This window comes from Diceros bicornis, chromosome 21 (genome assembly GCF_020826845.1).
Source record: "Diceros bicornis minor isolate mBicDic1 chromosome 21, mDicBic1.mat.cur, whole genome shotgun sequence".
NCBI lineage: Eukaryota > Metazoa > Chordata > Mammalia > Perissodactyla > Rhinocerotidae > Diceros > Diceros bicornis.
This window is the reverse complement of record NC_080760.1, coordinates 16,848,274-16,874,844: the sequence shown is the minus strand read 5'-3', so window position 1 is coordinate 16,874,844 and position 26,571 is coordinate 16,848,274. Positions and strand designations below refer to the sequence as shown.

Genomic DNA, 26,571 nt, shown 5'->3' with positions numbered 1-26,571 from the left:
CAACTCCACAGCACTTGTTCAAATAACTTTTAAAAACATTCTAAGCGTTGATATATGATCATAGTGGAAAATCTGGAAAACACAGAAAAGCATATAAAAGAAAATCTGCCTGTAATCCTCCCACCTGTAATCCTACCACCCAGAGGCAACCGCTGTCAACATTTTGGTGAGTTTCTATGTATATATAAAAACATATTTTTCAAAGTTGGAATCATTCACCTCTATTAAATGCATTAAGTGATTTTAAATTAATATCAATTTGTATTTTTCCCACGTCAGCGCAAGTGCTGTGAAAACATTCTGACGGTTCTTGAGGAGGGTAAGTTACCATGAGCAGGTATTTGCATTTGTCTGCATGAAGAACCATTCTTGTTCTTTGAAAACTGAAATTCTTTGTAATCACATCTCAGTCTCTGATGTACACCGAGATAATCTGGCACTGTCTGTGACATTTTGCAGATGGGGAAGCTGAGAGAGGGCACAGTGAAAAGACCTGCTACTCCACCAAAAACATGGTAGGTCTAAGAAGAGCCCCTAATTCCAAGTCTGCATCAGGCCCTTTGGACATACTTTTTCTCATTCCATTTGTCTACTAGAAGAATCTTTGAAAATCCTCTTTGTGCTCTATTTATTCATTGCAGTAACAAATGAGAAAAATGGGAAGCCAAAAGAGGTTAGGTAGAAGTAATAAAGATTACCAGGGAGCAATGGATGTACCGTTATTAACTATATTTATTATGTGTCCACAAAGTGCTGAGCCCTGGCTACTTATTCAAATGCAATATAAGAATGCATTCAATGAATGCATTGACTGCAGTGGAACTAAGAATATATCAGAGGCTGAAAAGGTTAAAGGCACTTTCAATCCATCACTGACTCAGTCTCTCCGTTGAAGAAATAGGCTGACACAACAGCATTATGTCTCAGCAAGGAGAACGGCTTGGTTTCATAACTAGCTCTTGCAGTGACTTTACCATTAAAGTTGGAGAAAATCGGAGAGCATTAATGGGATTGAATACATTAAAAAAAATTTTATCTGGTAAAAAGTTATCACTATGACACTTATGATAAAAACTCAATTAACTAGAAAGTTTGATTAATCCCTGAATCCAATGGCTACACTTTAATGTAGTCTCCTAAATCTTTGAGCTTCAGAGTTTATTATGCTTTTAAAGAAATATAAAGTATCAAATTGATAAAAAGGTGAAAGCTGATTTATTCATCATGTCTATTAAATGCATTTAATAACTTAAAAAATAAAATCTACATCATAACATTAAAAAATGCATAAGTCTAAGATTCCATGAACAAGGATTCTGGTTTTAAAATGCCAAAAGAAGTATTTTCATTCCCAAATCAATTAAGTAGATGAAAAAAATTACAGATGCAAATTCCTTTATCTCTTACCAGTATATTTATGTTTTAGACTTCCAATTGGGAACTCCAATTGAGATTTCCAATGGATTTAGAGATAAAGAAAAACACTAATAACCAGGAAAAACTTCAGCTCATGCATAAATCATAGTGAATAATTGAAGAATGACAAAACCTACAGTTTTGTGACAGAGATCTAGGAAAAATCTGAATCACAGGATACTCTTCATTTATTCAATAAATGAAGCACCTACTTTGTCCCAGGCACTGGGGATGTAGTGTGAATCAAACAGACAATGGGGTTCCTGCTGTCACGTAACTTGAATTCTAACGTGAAGGTCTAGGAAGACTGTTTCTGACTGAAAGCACAGCGAATGCAAAGGTCTCGAGGTGGAACAAACTGGCCCCATTTGAGGACCAGAAAGGCCAGAGTGGCTATCAGATGCACCCTAAATAACTAAAACATAAGACAGAACACGATAGAAATGCCTGAGAGATGCTGACAGTACAATGGGAGTCCAGAATGCGCATGGATTACCGCCAGGCTGGGATGGATAGGAAAAGGCCTACAGATAAGTGTGAGAGAACAGAGACAAACGGCACGCTGGGCTGCGGGAACAGCCTGAGTAAATGTATAGAAATGGAGGAAAGCAGGACAGGCGTGGTAGCTAAAGCCCACTCCAGGAATCCCAGGGGAAGTAGCAGGAGGGAGGATCAGAAGGACAATTGACACCAGATGGCAGAGGCCTGAAAGAAGGCTGAGTAATCTGAACTCCATTCAGCAGGCAATGGGGACCACTCAGGGTAAATCCTTAAAAAGACGATGGGCGATTTCACCTGAGTCGTGCTTTAGGACAAATTTGGCCGCATCAGTTTCTCTCAGCTCTGGGAAACTTCAAGGACTTCCAGCACAATTAAATGGGAACCACTGCTTTGTTGGGAACGGCAGTAGTTTTCTGAATTCCATGCTGAAATAGCTTTGGTTTGCTTGCATGTTGATGGAAAAATTAACCTCTTGATATGAGGACCTTCAACTGTTCTTCAGAGCTTTTGGCCTCACCCTACGGCTGTCAGTGCGCCCCTGCCCTCTCCCCTCCCGGCTCGTATCACAATGTTGATGACAGCGGCAGTGACGTAGTGATGTATTTACCGTGTCTCCCTGGCTAGACTCGAAGCTCCCTACTTGGGAGGGGAGAGGCCCTGCATAAGGACCCGATGGCTGGAAAGCGACACCCCAGCACACTGGAACAAGCGACCCCCCAAATCTCAAGCCCATCTCTGAAGGTGGGGGGCAGGAGCGTCTCCGCCTGGGTCCCCCTTCTCTGCTCCAGCTGCTGCTTTGCCTCCTCTGTGTCCAGCAGGAACCTTGCCCAACAGCGCTTACAACGGAGTGGTGGGAGTACAGGTGATTTTTATTCTCTTACTTATAACGATCTGTTTTCAAATTTTCTAACAAGAGTTGATAGCACGAGCTTTTATAATAATGAAAAAAATGAACATGTTACACAAGAACCCCTTTGAAGTAGCATTTCAAAAGCAGGACCTTGAAGCAGTAACCCTTTTCTCCAAAAGACTTCCCACACAGGGTAGGTGGAGAGGCAATGAAATGTTGACTCCTTTCAGGACAGGCTGGGGTGCCCGCAGGACAGTCTGCGAATGCAAGGTCTGGTCTACAGAAGCAGCAGTGCCCGACCTCGGCTGCCCATTAAAACCCTCTGGGGAGCTTTTGAAAATCTGATGCCCAATCCCTCCCCCCTTAAATCGGACTGGCTGGAGGTGGGATGCAGGCAGCAGTGTTTGTTAAACCTCTCCAGGTAACTCCAGTGTGCTACCAGGTCGAGAGTCCTTAAACCTCATGGATAAAAAGTCCTCCCAGTCCTCCGAGCGGAAGGTGCCCGACCCAGCAGTCTCCCTCCCTTTATTAACCGAGACTGCCAGGCTCAGTTTCCTCCCTTAAACAAAGCTCAGAATTACTGCTGTCCTTGGTCCCCTCTCCAAGGGGCTGAAAGAACCCCAGACACTACGTGAGGGTGCAAAGTGTGGTAGGAATAGAAGGATTATCGCTCGCATTCCAGAAGGACGGTCCCACAAACAGCAAGCTTGCCAGCTGGCTTCGCTATGTATTGTCCTTTCATACTGTTTTTAGAACATTGAGGATTTATGGCCACTAGTGATCTGTACTGTCCCAAGGGAAACCATTGAGGGATTAATTTAATTAAACAAAGACCAAGGAATAAATACAGACTAGGTTCTGACAAAACAACTTGGTTGTTTTTCTGGCAGCGGTCACTTCCCTTTGAAATGAATACAGATGTTTTTGGATGATTCCTTGTGCTTTTGAAAAACAGCACTTCTTTTTCTCACAGCCTGGGAGGATTTCACTGAAGGGTGATTAAACCGTGGGGGATGGCAGAAGCAGTGGATTCAGAGTTCCCATTACCCTTCCACCTTCTCAAACCAGTGACCCCCACTCATGCTCATGACTTCAGTCAAATGTCACCTCCCCCAGGAAGCCTTCTCCAGGTTGGCTGGGCTTAGAGCTCCTGCCTCTGGCTCCTCTAGCAGTGTACACATGGCTCCACTCTAGCACTTATGCATTCATCCTACGGTACTGAAAGGACTGATCACATGTCTGTCTGCCCCGTTGGAATGTGAGCTGGTCTGACTCAGTTTTGATTCCCCAGAGCCTAGCACCGTGTCCTAGCACATGTAGCTGGTGCTCCCTAAGTGTTCCTCTGCTGAAACAACAGTGACAAAGGCCCATACCCCCTGCATCCCAGCAGGGTTCCAGAGTCCTAAAACTACTCTCCTTCATCAGAAATGGGGTCCTGGAAAGACGAGTGAGATGGGAACAAAACTCCCCCCAAGTCTGTGTGCCTCTCCTCTTCCCCAGCAAGAGGTATTCCCGTACCAGAAGAGGGCTCCGAGTACAGTGATGCCTGGGAACCAGCCCCCAGCCGCAGACACCGGAAGAACTGTCACGACAGCTAAGCTGTCCGCTGCGTCCCTGGGACCCAGCACAGTGCTGGCACATTGTTGGTGCTCAGTAAGTACTTGTGAATAGATGAATGAGCCCACATCCGTGTTACACAAACACAGGGCTGTCAGGAGTTCCTCCCTCATCAGTCTTGCCCAGGTTGTAAGCTCTGAGCAGGACAGCATAAGTCTTGGAGTTCCTCAGGGTACCTTTCACACAGTAGGTGCTTAGTGGACATCTGTGGACTTGACTTGACAGCCACCAGCCTAGAGTACTCAGGGGGCTTTTATCTGACCACTCCCTGTTAGAGGTCAAGTTCCCCCTCATAGTTCCCCTTACCACAATTGTAATTTAACACTTAATTTGCAACTGATTATTTAACATCTATTTCCCCTGCCATATGACAGCAGTGCTTGCTTTGTTCAGCCCTCGAGCTCAAATATCTAGCATGGTATCTGGCCAATGTTTTTAAATATATTTGAATGACTGAATTCATTTATTCATTCATCAAATTGTTCAAAGTGCTGGGAAAACAACAGTGAATAAAACAGATAAAAAATCAGTCAGTTGATAGGGCCGGCCCAGTGGCACAGTGGTTAAGTTCCTGTGCTCCGCTTCGGCGGCCCAGGGTTCACGGGTTCGGATCCCAGGCCCGGACCTCTGCACCGCTTATCAAGCCATGCTGTGGCAGGCGTCCCACGGATAAAGTAGAGAAAGATGGGCACGGATGTTAGCCCAGGGCCAATCTTCCTCAGCAAAAAGAGGAGGATTGGCAACAGATGTTAGCTCAGGGCTAGTCTTCCTCACACACACACAAAAAAATCAGTCAGTTGATCCCTGTCCCCAGGGAGCTGATATTTGAGTGGGGAGCCAGTGGTGTGCTAGGGCCAGCCTCCTACTGACTCATTCAACAGACCGTGCACACCTCTTCCCAACTCTGCATTCAGCAAGGCCAAGTGCGTAGCTTGAAATCAGCCACAGTGGCAGTATTGACACCATGGGAATTGGTGAATATTACAAATCAGAGCTTTTTTCCCCCTGGAGATCTGGTTGTTAAACATTTACCAGCACGCCACTGACAGGGGCCAGATAAACAAAATAAACACGTAAAACCATATGTTATGTTAGATCTTATAAGTGCTGCAGAACAAAATTAAGCAGGAAAAGGTGGTTGGGAGTGTGGAGGGAAGGGAGCTTCTGTTCTAAATAGTGTGGTCAGAAGGCGGTCTCACTGAAAAAATTATTTTATACAAGGACCTAAGCGAGGTAATATGAAAAAGTAGGGATCAAGGGAATTGAGCCTCGGAGGGGGAGATCAAGGGCAGTTATGTTTCTTTAGACAGGGTGGGAGTGAGGCAACCAGGTACAGTGAAAAGAATATTGTCTTTGGAGCCAGACCTGGCTTCAACTTTCAAAGAGGTTAAACAATTAAGTGGAGAAAACATCTTATTGCAGGGCTAAATGAGATAATTTTGATGAGTAAAGCAACTGACAGACAGTAGGTACTCAACAAACCTTTGCCTCCCTCTACCTTAGACTGGGGTGAAGAAAGGTCCTGGGGGTGCAGACCTAGTCAAGCATGGAGGAGAGGTGGACCCCAACCAGATTTTGCCTACATCACAATTCTAATGTAGTGTCACTTTACTTGGGGCCTATGAAAACCCCACACAGGGACACTACATTCAGATTTCTCTAAATAACATCAACATATCTTTGACTAAATTCTGGTTTGTGAGTTCTAGGCTGAATTGATCTAATACAGTAAAGTAGGCAATTTTGAATTTTATAACTAAAGATCTCACCAAACTCAAGCAATGCCTTGTCAGAGGGCAACTGTTAGCACACAGCTGCCAGCCAGCAAAATGTGCTTGCTTCTCTTAGTTCAGGGAGGATTTTAGAGGGATGTTAACTGCGTCTGCTCAGTCTTCCCAGGTGAAATACATCAGTGAGGATTTGATTACTAAGAGCCTCAAGTTGTGCTCATATCCATCCCTCATGTTTTCCCCGAGGCTCGCATGCACCCTAGATTTAAGTGCCTTCCTTCATTTGTGATCTCGAAACCCTGAGTCAGCGCCTCAGCCCGGAGAACTTGGAAAACTTTCATCTGGTTACGCTGGACGAGGAGCACAAGACAAAGACTGTGGCTGCTGTGGCTGACATCATCCTGGGCGAAATCAAGGGTTTTCACTGACTTTTCAGAATTTTAGACAAGCCACACTACAGGCTATTGACACCAACAACAGTTTAATCTCGCCTTTGGAGTTACAGCAAAATGAACACCTTTCAAGACACGCTCCACTTTTTTATAGCCCCTGCTGTTATTTAGCCTGAGACGTAGAAATCAGAAGTTATCTATCACAGCAGGAGAGAAGAGAAATGTATGACTAGGGCTGTTATTTCACTCAAGGGGGAAACAATGGGCTTTCCACCTGCTCCAACCCAAAAGCTCGTTCAGAGTTAGGGTGCCACAAACTCAGGCAAAACCCAAGCCTGCGTTTTGGGGACCGTGCTCCTCCTTTCACTATGTCTGAAAGCACTCATCTTATTTTGACAGCTGCAGTTTGGATTTAAAGACTTGCAACAGTAAATATGAGTCATCGGCCTCGTGCTTCTAGGCTGGAAGAAACAAAACAATCCCAATGTCATCAAGAAAAACCTGTTCTTTCAGGCAAACTCCAGCTGTGCCTTGCATCCTTTCCTCCAACAGTTTAATTCTTTTTCAATCCATTCTCCTATTCACTAACAGGACTTCAGTTTTCTTTTGAGAAGGGAAAATAAAGGGGGGAGGATCCCCAAAATAAAGCCTTAAAACGTAAGTAAATCTGACCCAGTGAGGTTGATCAAAATCACAAATAAACAGGAGCTCTTTGCAATTTCCAAATGGCTATCACATCATCACGTTCTTAATATAAACTGCCTACTGAGTGGAATCTCCCAGGGAAAGATCTAGTTCAAGACATCTAGGTCAGTGGTTTTTAAACTTGGCTCACATGAGAATCACCTAGAGGCTTGTTAAAACAAATTCCTGGGCCCCACCCCTAGAGTCCCTGATTCAGTAGGTCTAGGGTAGGGCCTGGGAATTTGCATTTCTAACAAGTTTCCCCCACAAAGCTGAAGCTGCTCTCTGGGGGACCACACTTTGAGAACTACTTGTCTAGGTGCTTGGGAAAATAGGAAAGCAGAGAACAAGCTGTACGAGGGTCAAACTCATTTTCCCCTGATGTGTAATAACTCTTTCACAACCGGCATTTCTCCACTCACATTTAGTCAGCTCAGTTCTCCCATCTCCCAGAGGGCTCTACTCACCCGATTCTTTTTTTTTTTTTTAACCTATGCCCTGGCACAGCCTGAGGGTGAGAAAACTGCCCACGATGACCTCCCAGCCCCCGGGCCCAGGAGCCAGGGTGAAGGGGACACTCCATGCTGCAGGCTGCTCCCCACTCCTGCTCCACGTTCTGACATTTTTGGCTGCCCCAAAGCTCAGACCCTGACCTTCCCTTTCCACACTCCCTTTCTCCCTCCAAGATTTCATCCATTTTCAGGCTCAATTACCACCACCACCCACATCCAGTCACGCATTTTCCTTGAACTCTAATCCTCCAGCTCCAGCTGTACCCACCACTTGTGTGGGTTCCTTCCCTGACTCACCAGTTTTCCCTCAAAACCAGGCTGCCTCTCTGAAGTTATCTGTCAGTCTAAATTCAACTACCATCCCCCACCCCCCCATCCCCCATTTTATGTCATAAACTCCTCCCTGGGGCGGGATTATAGCTGCAGTTTCCTAATTAATTCTCTGGGCGTAAGAAACACATGCACTGAATTGACTGAACTGATTAGAATTGTAAACTGATTGCATCTTTCATATTCTGCTCCACATGTGCAGAGCACAAGGAAGCCAAGATCTGAGGGTTTACTAGGTCTCAAACATATAAGAGAAACACTCATTTTTCTCCCACCACCCCATTAAGAGCTCCTGGCCAATAAAGGGGAATCAATAAGTACTGAATGAATAAATGAACGAATGGATGGATGGTATTTCAGCCTCCACTCTCTACCTAATTGTAATCCTATGTATATATTATTGCTAGATTCAATTTACTAAAATGTGGTTTTATCTTTGACACCCTCTGTTCAGCCCCCCACCCACCAAAGACCGCTGATGGAATTCAGCTTGAGAATCAAATCGCTCCATAATTTGTTCCAGCTTACATTCCTTCTCTCATCCCCCACCAATGCCCCACACAAACTATTCCAGAAAGGCAGTCTGGTCTCCTTAGCATCCCCTAAGGATAACAAGCAGTGCATTTCTCTTCTCTTCTTTCACTTGCTCGAAAATCCCCTCCTCCACAACGCCTTTCCTGAGTGTTCCATGACTCTTTCTCTGACCTCTTCTCTTGTAACCTTTTGTTTCAGCACCACTTACCTTCCAAAACCACCTTGTTCTGACTATATATATAAGTTTTATTGAGTTATAAATGACATACAATAAACTGCACGTATTTAAAGTATACAATTTGATAAATCTGACATAATAACATACCATCTCCATAATCTAGATAATAGACATATCTATCACCTCCAAACCCCCAAAGTTTCCTCGTGCCCCTTTGAATACCTCCTCCAGTCTCTCCCTTCCCCCTGGACCCAGGCAACCACTAATCTGCTCTCTGTCACAAAGGTCAGTGACCACTTTCTAAACTTTTATATGAACAGAATCATACTGTATGTACTCTTTTTTCTCTGGTTTCTTTCATTCGACATGCTTATTTTGAGATTCATTCAGCTTACTGCACGCCAATAGTTCATGCTTTACATTGTATGCATATATCACAACTTGTTATCCATTCACCTGTTGATGGACATTTAGGTTGTTTCCAGTTTGGGGCTATTGCAAGTAAAGCTGTTGTGAACATTTGTGTTCAAATCTTTGACATAAACTTTAATTTCTTTTGGGTAAATACCTAAAAGTGGAATGGCTGGGTCATACGGTAGGTACATATTTAACTTTGTAAGAAACTCCTAAACTTTTTTCCAAAGTGGTTGAACCATTTTACATTCCCACCAGGAACCATGATAATTCCTGTTCCCAACTTTGCCAACACTTGGTATGGTCAATATTGTAAAATTTATCCAATCTAGCGGAAGTATAGTGATATTTCATTGTGGTTTTAATTTGAATTTCCCTAGTGACTAATAAGGTTGAGCATCTCTTCACATGCTTCTTTGCCATCCATATATCTTCTTTGGTTTCGTGTCTGTTCATATCTTTTGTCCATTTTGACTGGGTTATTCTCATATTATTGAGTTCTAAGAATTCTTTATATAGTCTAAGGTCTTTTGTTGGATATGTGTTTTGCAAATATTTTATCCCAGTCTGTGGCTTGCCTTTTCATCTTAGTAGCAGTGTATTTTGAAGAGCAAATGGTTTAATTTTGATAAAGTTCAATATATTGAGTTTTTTCTGTCTTGTTTCATGTTGTGTGTCTGTCCTATCTAAAAAATCCTTGCCAAACCCAGGGTCACCAAAATTTTTTCCTATTTTCATCTAGACATTTGTTTCCACTCTTATATTTAGATTTAAAATTCATTTTGAGTTAATTTTTGTATATGGTGTGAGGTAAGCATCAAGGTCTATTTTTTTGCACATGACAATCTAATTGTTCCAGCATCATCTGTTGATAACATTATTCTTTCCCCATGAATTGCCTTGTTATCTTAGTCAAAAACCATTTCACCATATATGTATGGGTCTATTTCTGGACTATGTTCTGTTCCATTGATGTCCATCTTTACACCAATACCACACTGTTTTGATTACTGTTGCTTTATAATTAGTCTCGAAATCAGGTAATTTAAACCCCTCAACTTTATTTTTTTCATAATTTTAGTTGATCATCATTTTGCAGATCCATCATTTTCACAGATCCATATGTGTGAATTCACCTACTGGCTAAAATTTACTTATAACCCAAAATCAATACCTGTGGCATTTTCGTGGCCATTCATGGATGTGCGCAGAGTGGTGAAAAATTTGAGTCACCTGACGCACACCTTCCCAGCTAAGGTCAAATAAGGCAATCCTCTGCCTTCTTGTTTTAGCTCTCGTAATGTAAACAAGCATCCTTTTTGTGTCCTATTTAGTGCCATATTTTTTGCATTTTTGTGCTTTTGTTGGTGATTTCACTATCTAAAATGGGCCCCAGGGCCTCATGGCTTGGCGGTTAGGTGCGAGAGCTCCACTGCTGGTGGCCTGGGTTCGGATCCCGGGCGCATACCGACTCTCTGCTTCTCTGGCCATGCTGGGGCCGAGTCCCACATACAGCAACTAGAAGGACGTACAGCTATGACATACCACTATCTACTGGGGCTTTGAGGGAAAATAAATAAATAAATAAAATTTAAATAAATAAATAAAATGGGCCCCAAGAGTAGTGCTGAAGTGCTGTCTAGTGTTCCTAAGTGCAAGAAGGCTGTGACGTGCTTTACGGAAAAGAGATGTGGGTTAGGTAAATTTCGTTCAGGCATGAGTAATAGTGCTGTTGGCTGTGAGTTCAATGTTAATGAATCAACAATATATACTTAATAAGGTGTCTTTAAACAGAAACATACATAAAACAAGGTTATGTAAAACAAGGTTTGTATTGATTGACGAAATGTCGTGGCCAGAAGCTCGAGGGAACCTAGCCCCATATTTCCTCTAGGAACAATGATCCAGTAATCACTAGTTCAATGTTCACAGAGACTTATAAAACGTAACTACTCTACATAATGAGAATCGACTGTGTTTGACTATTCTAGTTTTTTTTTTTTTGGCATTTTCTTATATATTTTAGAATCAGATTGTCAGTTTTTACCCCAAAAAAAGTCTGCTAAGATTTTGATAGGGATTGCTTTGACTCTATAAATCAATTTTATTTTTTTAAATATTTATTTATTTAGTGTGTATGTGTGTGAGGAAGATCAGCCCTGAGCTAACATCCATACCAAGCCTCCTGTTTTTGCTGAGGAAGACTGGCCCTGAGCCAGCTATCTGTGCCCATCTTCCTCCACTTTATATGGGACACTGCCACAGCATGGCCTGACAAGCGGTGTGTCGGTGCATGCCAGGGATCCGAACCGGGGCCGCCAGCAGCAGAGCACGCACACTTAATCACTACGCCACGGGGCCGGCCCCCTATAGATCAATTTAGAAAGAACTGACATCTAAGCAATATTAAGTCTTTCATTCCACAATATGGTATATCTCTCCATTTAGTTAGGTCTTCTTTAATTTATTGCAGAAATCCTTTGTACTTTTTTCAGTGTATAGATCATGTATATCTTTTGTCAAATTTACCTCTAATTTATATATTTCCAATGCTATTGTAAGTGGTATTTTTAAAATGTCAATTTATTATTTTTGTTGCCAGTATATAAAAATACAATAAAATAATTTTGTATATTGACTTTTTATCTTGCAACCTTGCTAAATTCATTTATTAATTTTAACAGCTTTTTGGAAGATTCCATCAGCTTTTCTACATAAACAATAAGATAGTCTGTGAATAAAGACAGTTTTACTTTTTCCTTTCCAATCCATATGGCTCTCTAATTCTTTTTATTTCATTATCATATCAGTTAGAACCTCCAGTACAATGTTGAATAGAAGTGGTAAGAGTGGACATAACTGTTTTGTTCCTGATCTTAGGAAGAAATCATTTCATTCTTGAGTACGATGTTAATTGTTGGTTTTTTCATAAATGCCCTTTATCAAGTTGAGGAATTTCTCTTTTATTCCTAGTTTCCTGAGAGTTTTATCATGAATGAATGTTGGGTACTGTCCAATGTTTTTCCTGCATTTATTGAAATGATCATATGTTTTTTCATTTTTTAATCTATTAATATGGTGAATTACATTAGCTGATTTTTGAATGTTAAACCAACCTTGCATTCTTGGTATAAACCCCATTTGGTCTGGATTATATTATATATACATGGATTCTATTTGATGAGTTTTTAAGAATTTTTGCCTCTAAATTCATAAGGAATGTTGGTTATAGTTTTCTTTTCTCTCTTTGATAATGTGACTGGTTTTCTGGATCATGCCCCTTGATTAAACTCTAATATAAAAGCTATTAAACCACTTAAGTGGCTTGGGAAAAATAATGTTAGGAACATATCTGAAGAATGAAAGCAGTAAAATGCATTTGGTATGGTTCTCGAGAGAGAAAAAAATGAGAAAGCTGGACAAGAAAGTTGACATTTTTGCCAAGTGAAGTTTTCTAAATGTTGCATTTTCATTATTCTTCCAGATAGATTAAATATTCCAGAAGGGAGAGAAAGGAAGGAAAAATTCTTGTTTAAAGAACAGGAAACAATATAAAGTTCTTTCCTGTTAGTGGGAAAGGAATTCAAGGCGAGGGGAAGGTAGAGGGAAATAGACATGTGAAGATAGGCACACTTCATTAGGATTTTTTTCTCCATTTTTTTTTTTTAAAGGAGGAAAGAGAAGGACATAAACTTCTACTGAGCCCTATGGGCTAGGCACTATGCTAATGCTTTCGCACACATCTCATACCATGGTATTGGCAGAAGACTCTTTGGAGGGCAGAAGAATCCATAATGCTGGCTTCTGGTACATTCCAAATTGCTCATATGGGCAGAACTTTGAAGGTAAGATTATTTAATGTGCTTGATCTAGTCTTTAAATGGAAGAGCACATTTTGAGACACTGACCAACTGGTGTCCAGAAGAGGGGTGACTGGTCAGCAAAGAGACCCAAAACCAGGTCACCTAAAGATATGTTTATGCTGCCCCTGAAAAAGAGAAAATTAACGGGGGTCAGGGGGAGGGTAACACTCTTCAATAATCAAAGGGCTTTCTTTTTTTATTTGGAAAAGGAAATACGTTTTTTGGTATATGGCTTCAGATGGCAGAAATAGGATCAAAGGTGAGAATTATAAAGAGCAGGATTTCAGCTAAACCACTGATCCAGGCTGTCTAAAGGTGGGACTACAGGTGCTTTGCAATGACCTGGTGTCCCAGATAGGTGATAGTGATTGGACATGCACCATTGCCCATCTGGACACCAGGAGGGAATAGAATTCCTGGGTGATGTGGGAGAAGGAGCTAAAACTCTGATAGCCAAGGTCCATTTCCACTCGAAGAACCTATGAATTATCTATGTCTGCCTCCTCTCTCAACACAGGCAGGATATGGATAGAAAATGGTGGATATGGGTGTGTGTGTGTGTGTGTGTGTTTGTATTTGAAAGCAATCACCTAAGAGGCCCTGTTACAATCACTCTCTACAATGACAGGATCACAGAAGTTGGTAGTGGACTTGGGGTAACGACAATCATTTGAATGTTAGTCCTGGTGAATTAGTTGTCTCTCTTAGGAGCAACGAGTCTTTGAACCTGCCTGTTCTGGGCTTGGAGGAGTTTCTTTGGTTGCAGGGTTGCCCTTCTGCCATCTGGGGGCCCTCAAGGATCATGGGACAGTATGAACTGGTGGTTAAGAGCTAGGAATATGGGGTCACACATAACAGGATTTGGATTCTGGTTTGGGCACATTACTAGCCAAATGACCTTGAGTAAATTGTCTAACCTTTTTTTTGTACCTTATTTTCCTTATCTGTAAAATGAGAGTGATAAACCTACTTCAAGAGCTCTTTGTCAGAATTAAATGAGACAACAGATAAAAAGCCCTCAGGAGAGCTTCCGGCACATGGCAGACACTGAATAAGTAGCTACAGTTAGGCCTGACCTTGTGTGCAGCACACCGAGCTGGGCCTGGGCTGCAATCACTTTTGGTTGCAATTACCTTGGTTGTTTATCTGATTTACTGCCATGCAAGAATGTGAGCCCCAGGAGAGCAGGAACATTGCTGTTTTATTCATTATTTTATTTCCAGTCATTTGCATGCTGCCTGGCCCATCTTATACGCCCGAAATGGAAATAGCCGTGTCTCATTCCTCTCCAGGCCCACTGAGTCTCTCTAGGTGTTGGCAGGGACAGGTCCCTGCAAGCAGCTCATAAACAGAGGTCAGGGTATGGCCCAGCCTTCCCTTGGCACCACCTTTAACTGTCCACCAGACCAAAACCACAGGCTAACAAGGACTTATCTATGAGATAGGTATTAATTTCTCACCACTCTTCCTATTTTATGGGGGAGGAAGTTGAGTCAAGGAGTTTAAACAGCCAACTCAGGGTGAGACAGACACAGCCTGAATGTCAGAATTCAAACCCAGGTCTGCAGACTATAAAGGCCCTATTATTTCCACGAGTCTACTGGTATATAATTTCTGGCACACAAGCAAAAGAATTATCTTTTCCTGAGAGAGAGAGAACTGCTCTTTATGACTGTACGTTAAGTCTGGCGCTGACAGTAAATGTAGTTTAACTGCTTCCAGGTGACTAGACAGCTGGGTCAGATGGGATGGCAGAGCCCTGGCTCCAGCCTTTCCCTGCTCCTTTAACTCCAAGCCCTTCTCTCCTGTCCCCTTGCTGCCCGATGCCAGTAAATCTCACAGTGTGGCAGCAATCTATGTCAGAAGTTCATTGACAATGCAGACTCCTGGGCCCCACCCAGATCTGTTGACTCTAAATCTCTGGGAGTGAGGCCCAGAGGTCGGCTTCCTGGGTGATTCTTAGTTACTGAAGCTTGAGAACCACTGCCCTGGGTTCATGTCCCTCCTCCAGCTGGGCCTCCTTGCCCCTCCACCTGATTGGTCTGTCTGAAGCCCAGGCAGTTTCTGCCTCACACTCTTTGCACCCACAGCCCTAGACAGGAGGGAGCCAAGGCCAGACCAGCACTTGGGAGAGCCTGAGGGCCTCAGAGCTTGATGTGGGCGGGCTGGGAATTGGCAAACCCTGGGGTGTGGGGAAGGTCTTACTCATGACATCAGGGGGAGAACTTTTTATTTTTTATTTGCTGGTCTCAAAATTCCTCTGACTTGACTGAGCCAGCCCATGGAAAATGGACATTAGCAGGGGCCGGCCAGGTGGGGCAAGTGGTTAAGCGCGCGCATTCCAATGTGGCGGCCAGAGGTTCGCCCGTTCGGATCCCAGGCGTGCACCGAGGCACCGCTTGGCAAGCCATGCTGTGGCGGTGTCCCATATAAAGTGGAGGAAGATGGGCGTGGATGCTAGCCCAGGGCCAGTCTTCCTCAGCAAAAAAAAGAGGAGGATTGGCAGATGTTAGCTCAGGGCCGATCTTCCTCAAAAAAAAAAAAAAAAAAGAGGGGCCGGCCCCGTGGTGAAGCGGTTAAGTGCACGCGCTCCACTGCTGGCGGCCCGGGTTCAGATCCTGGGTGCACACTGATGCACCGCATGTCAGGCCATGCTGTGGTCGCGTCCCATATAAAGTGGAGGAAGACAGGCACAGATGTTAGCCCAGGGCCAGTCTTCCTCAGCAAAAAAAAAAGAGGAAGATTGGCATGAATGTTAGCTCAAGGTTGATCTTCCTCACAAAAGAAAAAAAAAGAAAATGGACATCAGCAGATGCCCAGATCTCAGCTGGGCATGAGACAAGGAGAGGAATTTCTTGTGCTCCTAAGAAGGGAAGGACAGGAAGGGAGTTAGCAAGGTGGTGGGAGGCCGTCCTCTGCGGAGAAGCCCCTTGGGGAGGGAGAGCTCCTGAAGAGGCTAGGAGGCGGGGACAGGGAGAGCTCCTGAAGAGGACAGGGGGTTGTCTAAAAAGATGTTTAGGTTGTTTGTTGAGCAGTGTGTGAGGTGACCTTTCCTGGGCTCTCCCAGTTCTCCAGTAAATTCTATCAAACCCATGAGTATTTGGTGTGGAGTGATTTTTGTTGTGGAAACTGAAGAAGCGTTGGAGTTTCGAGCCGAAGATCAGGATGATTCTGGGGTCTGAGAGGAGCCCAAGAACACAGAGTCCCCTGGGATTCACAGCATCCAAGAGCTTGGAGCTTCTACAGGCCCCAGACCTGGAGGAGTCAAGCAGATGTTACTTAATCTTGGGGGGCAGGGAGGCCTCTAGCCAACCACTCTCAACCTCAAAACTGAAAAGTGAGAAGAAAAAAGGAAAATGTGGTTTAGCTCTACTAAGATGATACTAATTACAGCCATTTGTGCAAACTGCTTTCCATTAATGCTTAATTGCTTACCATGCGGTATAATAACAATTACGCATTGCATGAACTACGCGTGAGATTAGCTGAGTCTTATTTGCCTTCCTGTGGGCCGATCTTCCGCATATCTTGAAGAAGCCTGGTTTGGTAGCCTGGGTGTCTATGGGCTATTACAGTGGCTTTATTTACAACTTAAAAAAAAAGCATAGGTACAACACTCAGCATCTGGGTAATTCTCTCCTCTAAGAGGTGATTACCTCATGCTGGCTCAAACGCCAGCATATTGTCTAGTTTTGGGGCTTCGCCAAAAAAAGAGAATGTGAGTGCTATTAACACTTTATATCTGTTTGCCGTTTTTAATTTAGGAGACCTATGAAGCGTCCCTCACCAAAGCAACTCGATCCTGGCACACCTCTAAACCAGAACTTGAATAATTATTCCTAGCCGATGTTGATAACTCATCCTAAGGCCATGCTTCAGAGAAGAGAATAAAACACGGAAACAATTCCCCATGGTACAGGTAATAGAGACAATAGATGAAAAAGTGGTTTCTCCAGCGGTTCCCCCTAAAGAACAGCTTGGAAGTAAAGGACACCAACTCACGAATTCAAGGAGGCTATTCCTGCAAAGGTGCCTCCAATGATCTTCCAAACTCTTCCTGATGGTCTACTATGTGCCCAGCTCTGGCCCAGGCGCTGTGATGGCAGACTAGGGAACAGGGGTCAACACAAAATACATGAGTTACAAAACCTTAGGGAGATGATGACTTGGTTGGGTAAGGAGCCACAGATGAATTAAATGGGCCCAGATAAAAGAAGAAAGAGCGGGAGAGCCAAGGAGGATGGTATAGACACATCCGCAAAGCAATCTTACTTCTGCAAGTCGTCTGATCCGAGTTGAGGATGTACCCTTGTTTGCACCTGCAGACGTATGAGCCAGGGGTATTGATGCAGAAGTGGGCACAGTTATGCTCCAGGATGCTGCACATGTGGACCACTGAAAGAGAAGAGACAGCAAGTTAAGGCAATGATGATGCCTTCTGTAACTTCATCCACTCTACAGACATTTATTCAGAACCTACTCTGTGAAGACAAGAGCAGGACCCAAAGAGAAGCAAGCTGTAGTCCCTACCCTCAAGAGGGTTTACAGCCTCTGCTCAGACAAGACAGTTCTAGATAAATGCCATCAGCAATATATGGATAAAGGGCCATAGAGGGTCAAAGGGAAATGACGTTAGGCTGAGCCATATGAACTTGCTGATATCCAACTAAAAATAGGTTAAAAATGACCTACAAGAGCCAGTCCTGATGGTCTAATGGTTAAAGTTCAGCGCTCCTGCTTCAGCGGCCTGGGTTTGTTTTCTGGTCATGGTACCATACCACCCATCTGTCAGTTGCCATGCTGTGGCAGCAGCTCACAAAGAACTAGAAGGACTTATACAACCATGCAATGGGGCTTTGGGGAGGGAAAAAAAAAAAGAGGAAGATTGGCAACACACGTTAGCTCAGGGTGAATCTTTCCCTGCAAAAAAAAAAAAAAGAGGGAAAGACTCTAACTTAAAAAAAAAAATGACCTAAAAAAACAGCAATTTCACAGTTCAGTGAATAATACCCAATTGGTGGGCAGGGCAATCAGAAAGTTTGCTGACACCAGAAGGGGCTTTGGCAAACATGTAGATTTTCAGTAGGCAACAATGAGGTTGGAGGAAAAGCTATTAGTTAAATGAAGATGTGGTTAAGAATCAACAGTTTCTCAGGGTCATAAATCCCAAGAGTAATGTAATTTTTTAATATGCAAAAGTGTTATACAAAAAATTTTGAAGTAAAAAATGCATTCGTATGTTCCATGTTTCCATAATCTTTATGTCTCAATTTAAAATATTTCTATATTTAGTTTCTGAAGTACCTCGGCTTTCAGACACATTGATTTGTGCATAAGTCTATCTGGAGCTCATAAAAACTCTTATTTTTTACATCTTAATTTATGACTTTACTCAATATAATGCAAGTTGAACATATTTAAAATTAACAAGCTTCAGTACAAACAGTACAAGTTATACAAGTTTTCTCGCAAACAAAAAAGATGTCCACATGTAGAAATATGTTATTATGAAGCTAAAATAAAAGAGGCTTTCAAAAGCTAAGACAATCCCATTAAATCCAGTGCCTAGGAAAACTCAGCTACTGATGAAATTAATGGTATATCTTAAGTATATGTCTCTTTACTTCTAAGTAAGAAATATGGTGGGTAATAAATGAACTAAGAGAGTAAAACTTTTTTATTTCATAACAATACAATTTAGAATGATTGTTCTGAGTTTATGACTGTCTGTGTTTTAGCTCCTGTTAAGATAAAAATAACGTTAGGAAAGTTCATAGATTAAATCCAATCAGTCATTTTTACTTTGGTATGAAACAAATATCTGTTTTTATGATCATGGGCAATTTTCTTAAACTCTTTGTATAAAATGGGGATAAAAATAGCACCTACATCATAAGGGCCTTGTCAGGGTTAAAATAATTAAGATGGTAAAGTGCTTAGAATAGTGCCCAGGGAAATCCTCCATATGTGTTAACCATGTGTAGCAAAGGAGAAGCATGGTGGTCTTTTGTTTTATTTTACATACGTGGGTCCATCCTATATATATTGATCTTCAGCTTGGTTTTTCACTCAATATTAATTACAGATTCTATCTATATTGATATATATACCATCTTTCATGGAATCTAAGATGCACCCCAATTTGAGAGATGTCAAAAGGTGAAGACGTATAAGGTTGATCCTCATTATTCACAGATTCTGCATTTGCAAATTCACCTACTTGCTAAAATTTATTTGTAACCCTAAAATCAATACACACAGTGCTTTCACAGTCATTCGTGGACATGCTCAGAGTGATGAAAAATTTGAGTCACCTGATGCGCACGTTCCTAGCCAAGGGTAAACAAAGCGATGTTCTGTCTTCCTGTTTCAGCTCTCAGACTGGGAACAAGTGTCCTTCTCAAGGTCTATTTAGTGGCACATTTTTTTGCATTTTTGTGCTTTTTGTTGGCAATTTTGCTGTTTAAAATGGCCCAAGCATAGTGCTGAAGTGCTAGTGTTTGCTGAAGTGAAGTGCCAGTGAAGTGTGCTAGTGTGCCTAGTGCAAGAAGGCTGTGATGTGCCTGGCAGGGAATATGAGTGTTACATAAATTTTGTTCAGACGTGAGTAATAGTGCTGTTGGCTGTGAGTTCACTGTTAATGAATCAACAATATATATTAAATAAAGTGTCTTTAAACAGAAATACACATAAAACAAGATTACATATTGATCAGTTGACAAAAATGTTGTGACCAGAGCCTTGCAGGAACCTAACTCTGTATTTCCCTTAGGAGCAGTGGTTCAGTATTTGCTAACTCAGTGTTCACTGTGACTTTATAGACTAAAATTACTGAGAATAATGAAAATCAACTGTATATCTTATTTTTTTCCCCCAAAGCCCCAGTAGATAGTTGTACGTCATAGCTGCACATCCTTCTAGTTGCTGTATGTGGGACGTGGCCTCAGCATGGCCAGAGAAGCAGTGCCTCGGTGCACGCCCGGGATCCGAACCCGGGACGCCAGCAGCAGAGCGCATGCACTTAATCGCTGAGCCACGGGGCAGGCCCAAAATATTGTTTTTGTTTTGTTTGTGAGGAGATCAGCCCTGTGCTAACATCTGCCAATCCTCTTTTTTTGCTGAGGAAGACTGGCCCTGGGCTAACATCCATGCCCATCTTCCTCCACTTTATATGGGACGCCGCCACGGCATGGCTTGCCAAGCAGTGCGCCCAGGATCCGAACCGGCAAACCCCGGGCCACCACAACGGAGCGCGCGCACCCAACCGCTTGCACCACCAGCCTGGCCCAACTGTATATCTTAGAGCTGATCAAATACATTACATCTAGTTTATTCCTTTCAGTTGTTTTATCCATTGGTTATATGACTGTTCCTCATTTTATTCAGCCATTTCCCCATCAGTCGACATTTGAGCAGTTCCCAGATTTTTGCTTTCACAATGCTGTGATGAACATTCTTAAACACATCTCCTAGAGCACATGTGCAATTGTTTCTCAAGGGCTGGGTCCTAGTTTAAATGGATGTGGCCTAACTGTCTTGCAAGGTGACTCACACCAGCAATGCATGAGAGTAACGCTTCCCACCCCTCAAAACTTCAGCACTCAGGATTATCAAACGTTAAGTTTTTAGGGCCGGCCTGGTGGCTTAGCGGTTAAGTGCGCACGCTCCGCTACTGGAGGCCCGGGTTCGGATCCCGGGCGCGCACCGACGCACCAATTCTCCGGCCATGCTGAGGCCGCGGCCCACATACAGCAACCAGAAGGATGTGCAGCTATGACATACAACTACCCACTAGGGCTTTGGGGAAGGAAAAAAAGGAGGAGGATTGGCAATAGATGTTAGCTCAGAGCTGGTCTTCCTCAGCAAAAAGAGGAGGATTAGCACGGATGTTAGCTCAGGGCTGATCTCCCTCACACACATACAAAAAAAAAACATTAAGTTTTTGACAGTCTTATAAGGAAAAAATTATTATCCTGTTTTTTTTTTTTAAATGAGCATTTATTTTTTATTATTTTTGTGTGTGTGTGAGAAAGACTGGCCCTGAGCTAACATCTGCCAATCCTCCTCTTTTTTTGCTGAGGAAGACTGGCCCTGGGCTACCATCCATGCCCATCTTCCTCTACTTTATATGGGAGGCTGCCACAGCATGACTTGACAAGCGGTGTGTCGGTGCGCGCCCGGATCTGAACCGGCAAACCCTGGGCCGCCACAGCAGAGCGCTCGCACTTAACCGCTTGCACCACTGGGCCGGCCCCATTATCCTATCTTTAACTTGCATTTGCTTTGCACCCTGGAAGGCTCTGTTCTTTTCCTGAACTGCTGTAGTCAAATTACCTATAGGCATAGGGGTGTTCCTGAGGAACACTCAGCGCGTCACTATTTTCCTCTGTACTGAAGTCTAAAATCTAGGCAACAAGCTGCACAGCAGTTATCCACTGGTCCGAGGCCCAAGTGATGAGCCCAGGGCCCGTCTTCTTACCAGGACCCTGGCAGATAAAATAAGAAGACAGGAGATGTGAGGCGGAGAAATATCCGCTGGGCAGCAGACAGCACAGCGGTGAAGAGAACAGCTTCCGGAAATAGACTAAAGCTCAGCTTCATCGCTTGTTATGACCTTGTGTGGATTACTTCTCCAACTCCACTCTCTTCACCTGTCACATGGGGAAATTAAAAGCTCTATTGCACTGGGCTTGGAGTGACAGCTCGTTACTAAGGCTTGTTTTGCCATGTACCCTAAAAGAAATTGGAATCAGGAGACAGTAACTTGGTATAATGGAAAGAGCACTGGATTCAAGGCCAGAAGCCTCGTGTCCCAGCTCCCCTCTACCTCAAACAAGTGAGGGAAGGTGAAGGAAGCTGGGTAGCTCTTTTTGGCTTATTTCTTTATCTGTAGAATAAAGGCACGAATGGTGTCTAAGAACCCTCAGTACAAACACTTATTTTGTCTGTGTAGCATCCCCTTTTTCTAGAAACTGCCCTTCCTTCTCACTCCGAATGCATGGTAACTGTGGGAGCTCCCTGATGGTATGAGGCAGCCCTTCTCCTGGATGCCATTGATTGGCACAGGTTTGACAATCAGAGTCCTTTCTTGGCATTTAGGAAGTACAACTGAGAAAAAGGGGTCTTAAACCAAGGGCAAGTACATGTGCGGGGCTGATAGGGTACATATGCTCTGCCCAAGGACCAGAGAGGAAGGGCAAGCCGAGAGAGGAGCTGGGGAGAAAGCAGAGCTGTCATTCATTACTCTTCTCCTTACTTCCATGAGTAATATAATACAATCCCCTCTTTAAAAGCTAATTCAAGTCGAATTCCTGTTACTTTCAAACAAAAGAATCCCAAACATTTTTACTAAGAGTAAAAATTTTCTATCTGTAAAATTTTATGGATGAGTGATGGGTGTTTCTAAGAGTATCTGGGCCCTAATGCCTTGCTGTCCCGTGGGACAGGCCTCTGCGGTGTCATTGAAGGGGAGATGATAGTCCTGTCTCCTCCACTGGCAGGCCAGTAGACTCATTTCCCAGAAGGCCTTCTGGGTTGAAACTGGGTCAAGGCTCTATGTTCTGGGGAAGGAATCACTAGTCAGCAGACTAAGCCATTGGCAGGATTGGATTTTTTTAACTAGGAAATATAAATATTCATAAATGTTTATTAATGAATGCCAACGGCTAAAAGAATGATCAAAGAAGTGGTGGGGCTGACTGGGGGTCTTGAAAGGAACAATTACTGGGTACGTAAAGTCAACGTCTGTTGACGTCAATCTGGCCTCCCACTTAACAACAGGGCCTCAGAGGGGTGCAATAAGTGCAGACTTTGCCCAGGCCGGTTGATAAAAGGTGTGTCTTAGGAATACTGTTAGGGCCTTAAATTATTCCCGGCCTGGGTTGGGTGGGGCTATTAGCATAGGAACAGCCAGCCTCGGGGTTTCAAATACCAAGCTAGGCTGATAAAGCAGGTACTGAGAGGCTAATAAAAGGAGCCCTGCCCAGGTTACAATGAGTCATCAGGAGGCTCAGGATAGAGATGCATTTTTCAGCCCCGAAATTCAGTGTCTCTCTCACTGGGTGGCAAAAATGGCGGACCCCAGGATGTGTAGGTTTTGGTCATCTTGTAGACAGGGCCTCAATTCACCAGACACCTGGCCTCCAAGTTTCTCTGGTGGTCTCAGGGGTGGCCTGAGAATGCAACCGCAGGAGGCCCCCCCCTTGCTGTGGTAGGTGTGGGAATTCACTGCCCACGGGTATAAAGCCACCGCTGTGCCCAAGTTCACAGCCACACAGCCAGTGAGAGCCAGAGCCAGGACTCCCACTCAACGGCAGGCGGGCTCCGTAGCCTGACCCCATCCTAACTGTACCATAAAGGTCCCTGCCTTGATCACACAAGGAGACCGCCTGTCTCCTCTGACCTGCAGATCCAGCAGCGCTTTTCAGCTCAGCCGTAAGCACACAAGCCTCAGCCCTTCTTCCCTCTGGAGCCATGTCCTTACGTGCACCATGACCTCCACCTCCCCGCCTAGCCCTTCGTCAGCATTCTTCAAACTGTGGGTCAGATCTCCCTAGCAGGAGACAAAATTAACAGAGAATCTGGAATTGTTTTTTTGGTTTGGAGTTTTTTTTAATGAAATAGAGAAAAACAATTGAAAAGACCATTCTTTTCCTGGCTTACTGCAAGTGCCCTTCCTACACGTCTCTAACCAGCAAACGCCTACTCATCTTCCAAGTCCGTGCTGCACATAGTGGTTAAGATGCAGGTTCCCAGCCAGAATGCCTGGGTTCACATCTCAGATCTACCACTTAGTGCTGTCCGACCTTGAACACATTATTGAACCTCTCTGAGTCTCAATTTCCTCTTCTGTAAAATGGGAATTATAAGAGCACCTACTTCATAGGTTTGTTGTGTGAATAAAATGAGTTAACATATGCTAATAGCTCAAGATAGCAAAGGCACATATTAATATCAATAAATGTTAGTGATTATAATCTCTTTTTTTTTTTTTTTTTTTGGTGAGGAGATCAGCCCTGTGCTAACATCTGCCAATCCTCCTCTTTTTTTGCTGAGGAAGACTAGCCCTGGGCTAACATCTGTGCCCATCTTCCTCCACTTTATATGGGACGCCGCCACAGCATGGCTTGCCAAGTGGTGCATCAGTGCGCGCCTGGGATCCGAACCAGCGAAACCCAGGCCACCGCAGCGGAGCGCGCGCACTTAACCACTTGCACCACCGGGCTGGCCCCTATAATCTCTTCTATAAATCTCTCCTGGAGCCCTTAGGCAGACCCAGGCATTCTTCCATCAGAGACCCCCCCAGAGCTAGGTGACTTTCCAAGGCCTCTGAAGTGCACACGTTGTATAGCCAACATCCCATTTCTCTGTAACGAGAGCATCTTCCCTCCAGCCCAGAACCCTCGGGCCTGGCGTGTGGAGGGTAAGAGCTGTGCAGCCAGAGAGACTGCAACCTGAATCTCCAACTCTGTGATTTGAAGTTGCTTATCCTTTCTAAGCCTCAGTTTCCATTTCTGTAATGGGGATAATAGTCGTACCTGCCTCACTGGGCTGTTCTAAGTATTAAATGAAATAATGTATGGAGAGTACCTAGCCCAGGACAAAATTAGTTGTTATTATCAGAGTGTAGCTCAATAAATGTTTAAGGAACAAACAAGACTTCCAAAACCTCAGAGATGTCATCTGCAACTTGGAAGATTCTCATCGTTGTTGTCTGATAATCAGAGCACAGATCAAAACAGGCCACCCGCCTGGCCTGCTGGTGCGTACATTTCACTGTTATCATACAAAGCATGGTGCACACTGAATAGGGCTCTGTTCACACATCTACTCTTGCAGGTAAAGCCCCCATTTTACAGATCTGCTCAGGAGCCTACAGCTGGCAGGTGGGGTCGTTGAGACTCCAGTCTGCTCCTCCTCACTGTGCAAAGGCTTCCCGTCACTCTGAGGTGAATGTCACCCTCAAAGCTGGCTTACCAAGCAGGGCTGCACTGTGGAGGTTGCCACCAGAAAATAGTTTACCTTAAAGGAGGAATTTATAACTCCCGACGTGCGGAGGCGTGCAATGAGCAAGAGCTTTGGAAGCAGAACCCACCGTCTCCTGGCTGTTTGTTCTTGGGAATTCACTTAACAAGTTTACTAACCTGCAAAGAGGGAGGAGACTATTGTGTTGCCTCCCCAGATTTTCGTAAGGTTCAAATGTGAAAACATCAGAGAAAGTGCTTTATAAATGTTAATTATTGTGATCTTTACCGCACAGTTGATCAAGAGGCCCTGGGGCCTCCTCAACCTCTCAAGACAGTTGATGAGTCTGCTCAGCAGAGCCCTGCGAGGCGGTGGCAGAGAAGCTGGTCTCCTGTGGGAATTATAAGAGCACCTACTTCTGGGGTGGGGGGATTCGGTTCTCAAGCCACACAAACAAAAGAATGGCATGATACTGAGGTTTTCTTAGAGCTTCCAGATTACAACAAAGAGAGGAAAAATCCAAACTGCCTTTTAATTTTGCTGCCTGGCCATAAAGCACACAGAGAAGTTTCTTCTGAGGACAAGTCCACATCCTCGGCCTCATCATCCTACCTTTCCATTTGCTGATAAATCCAGAGTGCTTATAAAAGCACTCCTCCATTTAACATTTTCCAAGACAAATGAATAAACCCGTCAAAACTATTATGGAACCAATTTTTTTTAATATTTCCAGGAAAAGGGGAACATAAATTCTGCAGAAGTCATTTAAAGTCATAAACCTTGAAAATGTTTGCAGCGCGTTCTACTGGTTGAAGTTTTCCAGGTGACTTAGGCTACAGCACACCACAATAACACAGCCCTTCCGCGGCGCCAGGGAAAATGGCACTTCTAACATTTTCCAAGTGACATTGCAGAGAAAAAGATTCTTTTTCCTTCATGGTATTGATTTTTTTTAAGTAAATCTTTTGATTTTAGAGTCAAGAAACAATGGGGTCTGTGCTTTTTGAGGTTAGTTCTCAGCAGGAGATTTGTTTAAAAAGACACATCAAAAGCACACCGTTCTCCCCCGCTGAGGCTTCAGTGGGGGGCGTCTAGGCTTTGTTACACTCTGAGAACTGGTCCTCAGGGCCCCCAGAGAGGCAGGTTCTTGCTCCTGGGGAATTGGAGATGAGTCCAGTCCTTAAGCTCATTCTCCACTCATACTCCAGGGAAATACTAGTCATTTCAAAATAGATATTTCCTTTTGTTTTCCCATCAAAGAAGCATGGCAGTTGGAGGGGAGAGGGACCAATGGGCAAGGCAGGATTACACACTGTTTACCAGGTCAGAAGGTAAATTTCCAGTTTTCAGGGGCCAGAGTGGAGCCTGGGTTAGCACCCTGTGCCCCTCCCCTCTAGGAGGAGGAAAGGACAAAAAGACAGCTGCAGAAGCAGGAAACGGGAGAGAGCAAGTTGGCCTTCTGGAAAATGCTGAGGGAGGTGCTTGGGTTGGAGGAACTGAGAGGAGTCTGGCAAGGAAGGGAAAGAGAAGCTTTGTGGAGAGTAGGATTAGAAAGCAAGAAAGGGAAGACGACCCTTAAAGTAGAA

General features: G+C 43.8%; 1 protein-coding gene across 2 annotated transcripts in view; it reads right to left on the bottom strand.

Moving 5' to 3' along the window:
* Positions 1-26,571, bottom strand: part of MATN2 (matrilin 2) — a 125,171-nt gene that overhangs the window by 63,336 nt on the left and 35,264 nt on the right. For both annotated transcript variants that reach the window (XM_058564683.1, XM_058564684.1), the window contains exon 3: positions 17,294-17,416. In XM_058564683.1, the coding sequence (XP_058420666.1) occupies positions 17,294-17,416 (123 nt within the window). The remainder of the gene's footprint in view (positions 1-17,293; positions 17,417-26,571) is intronic.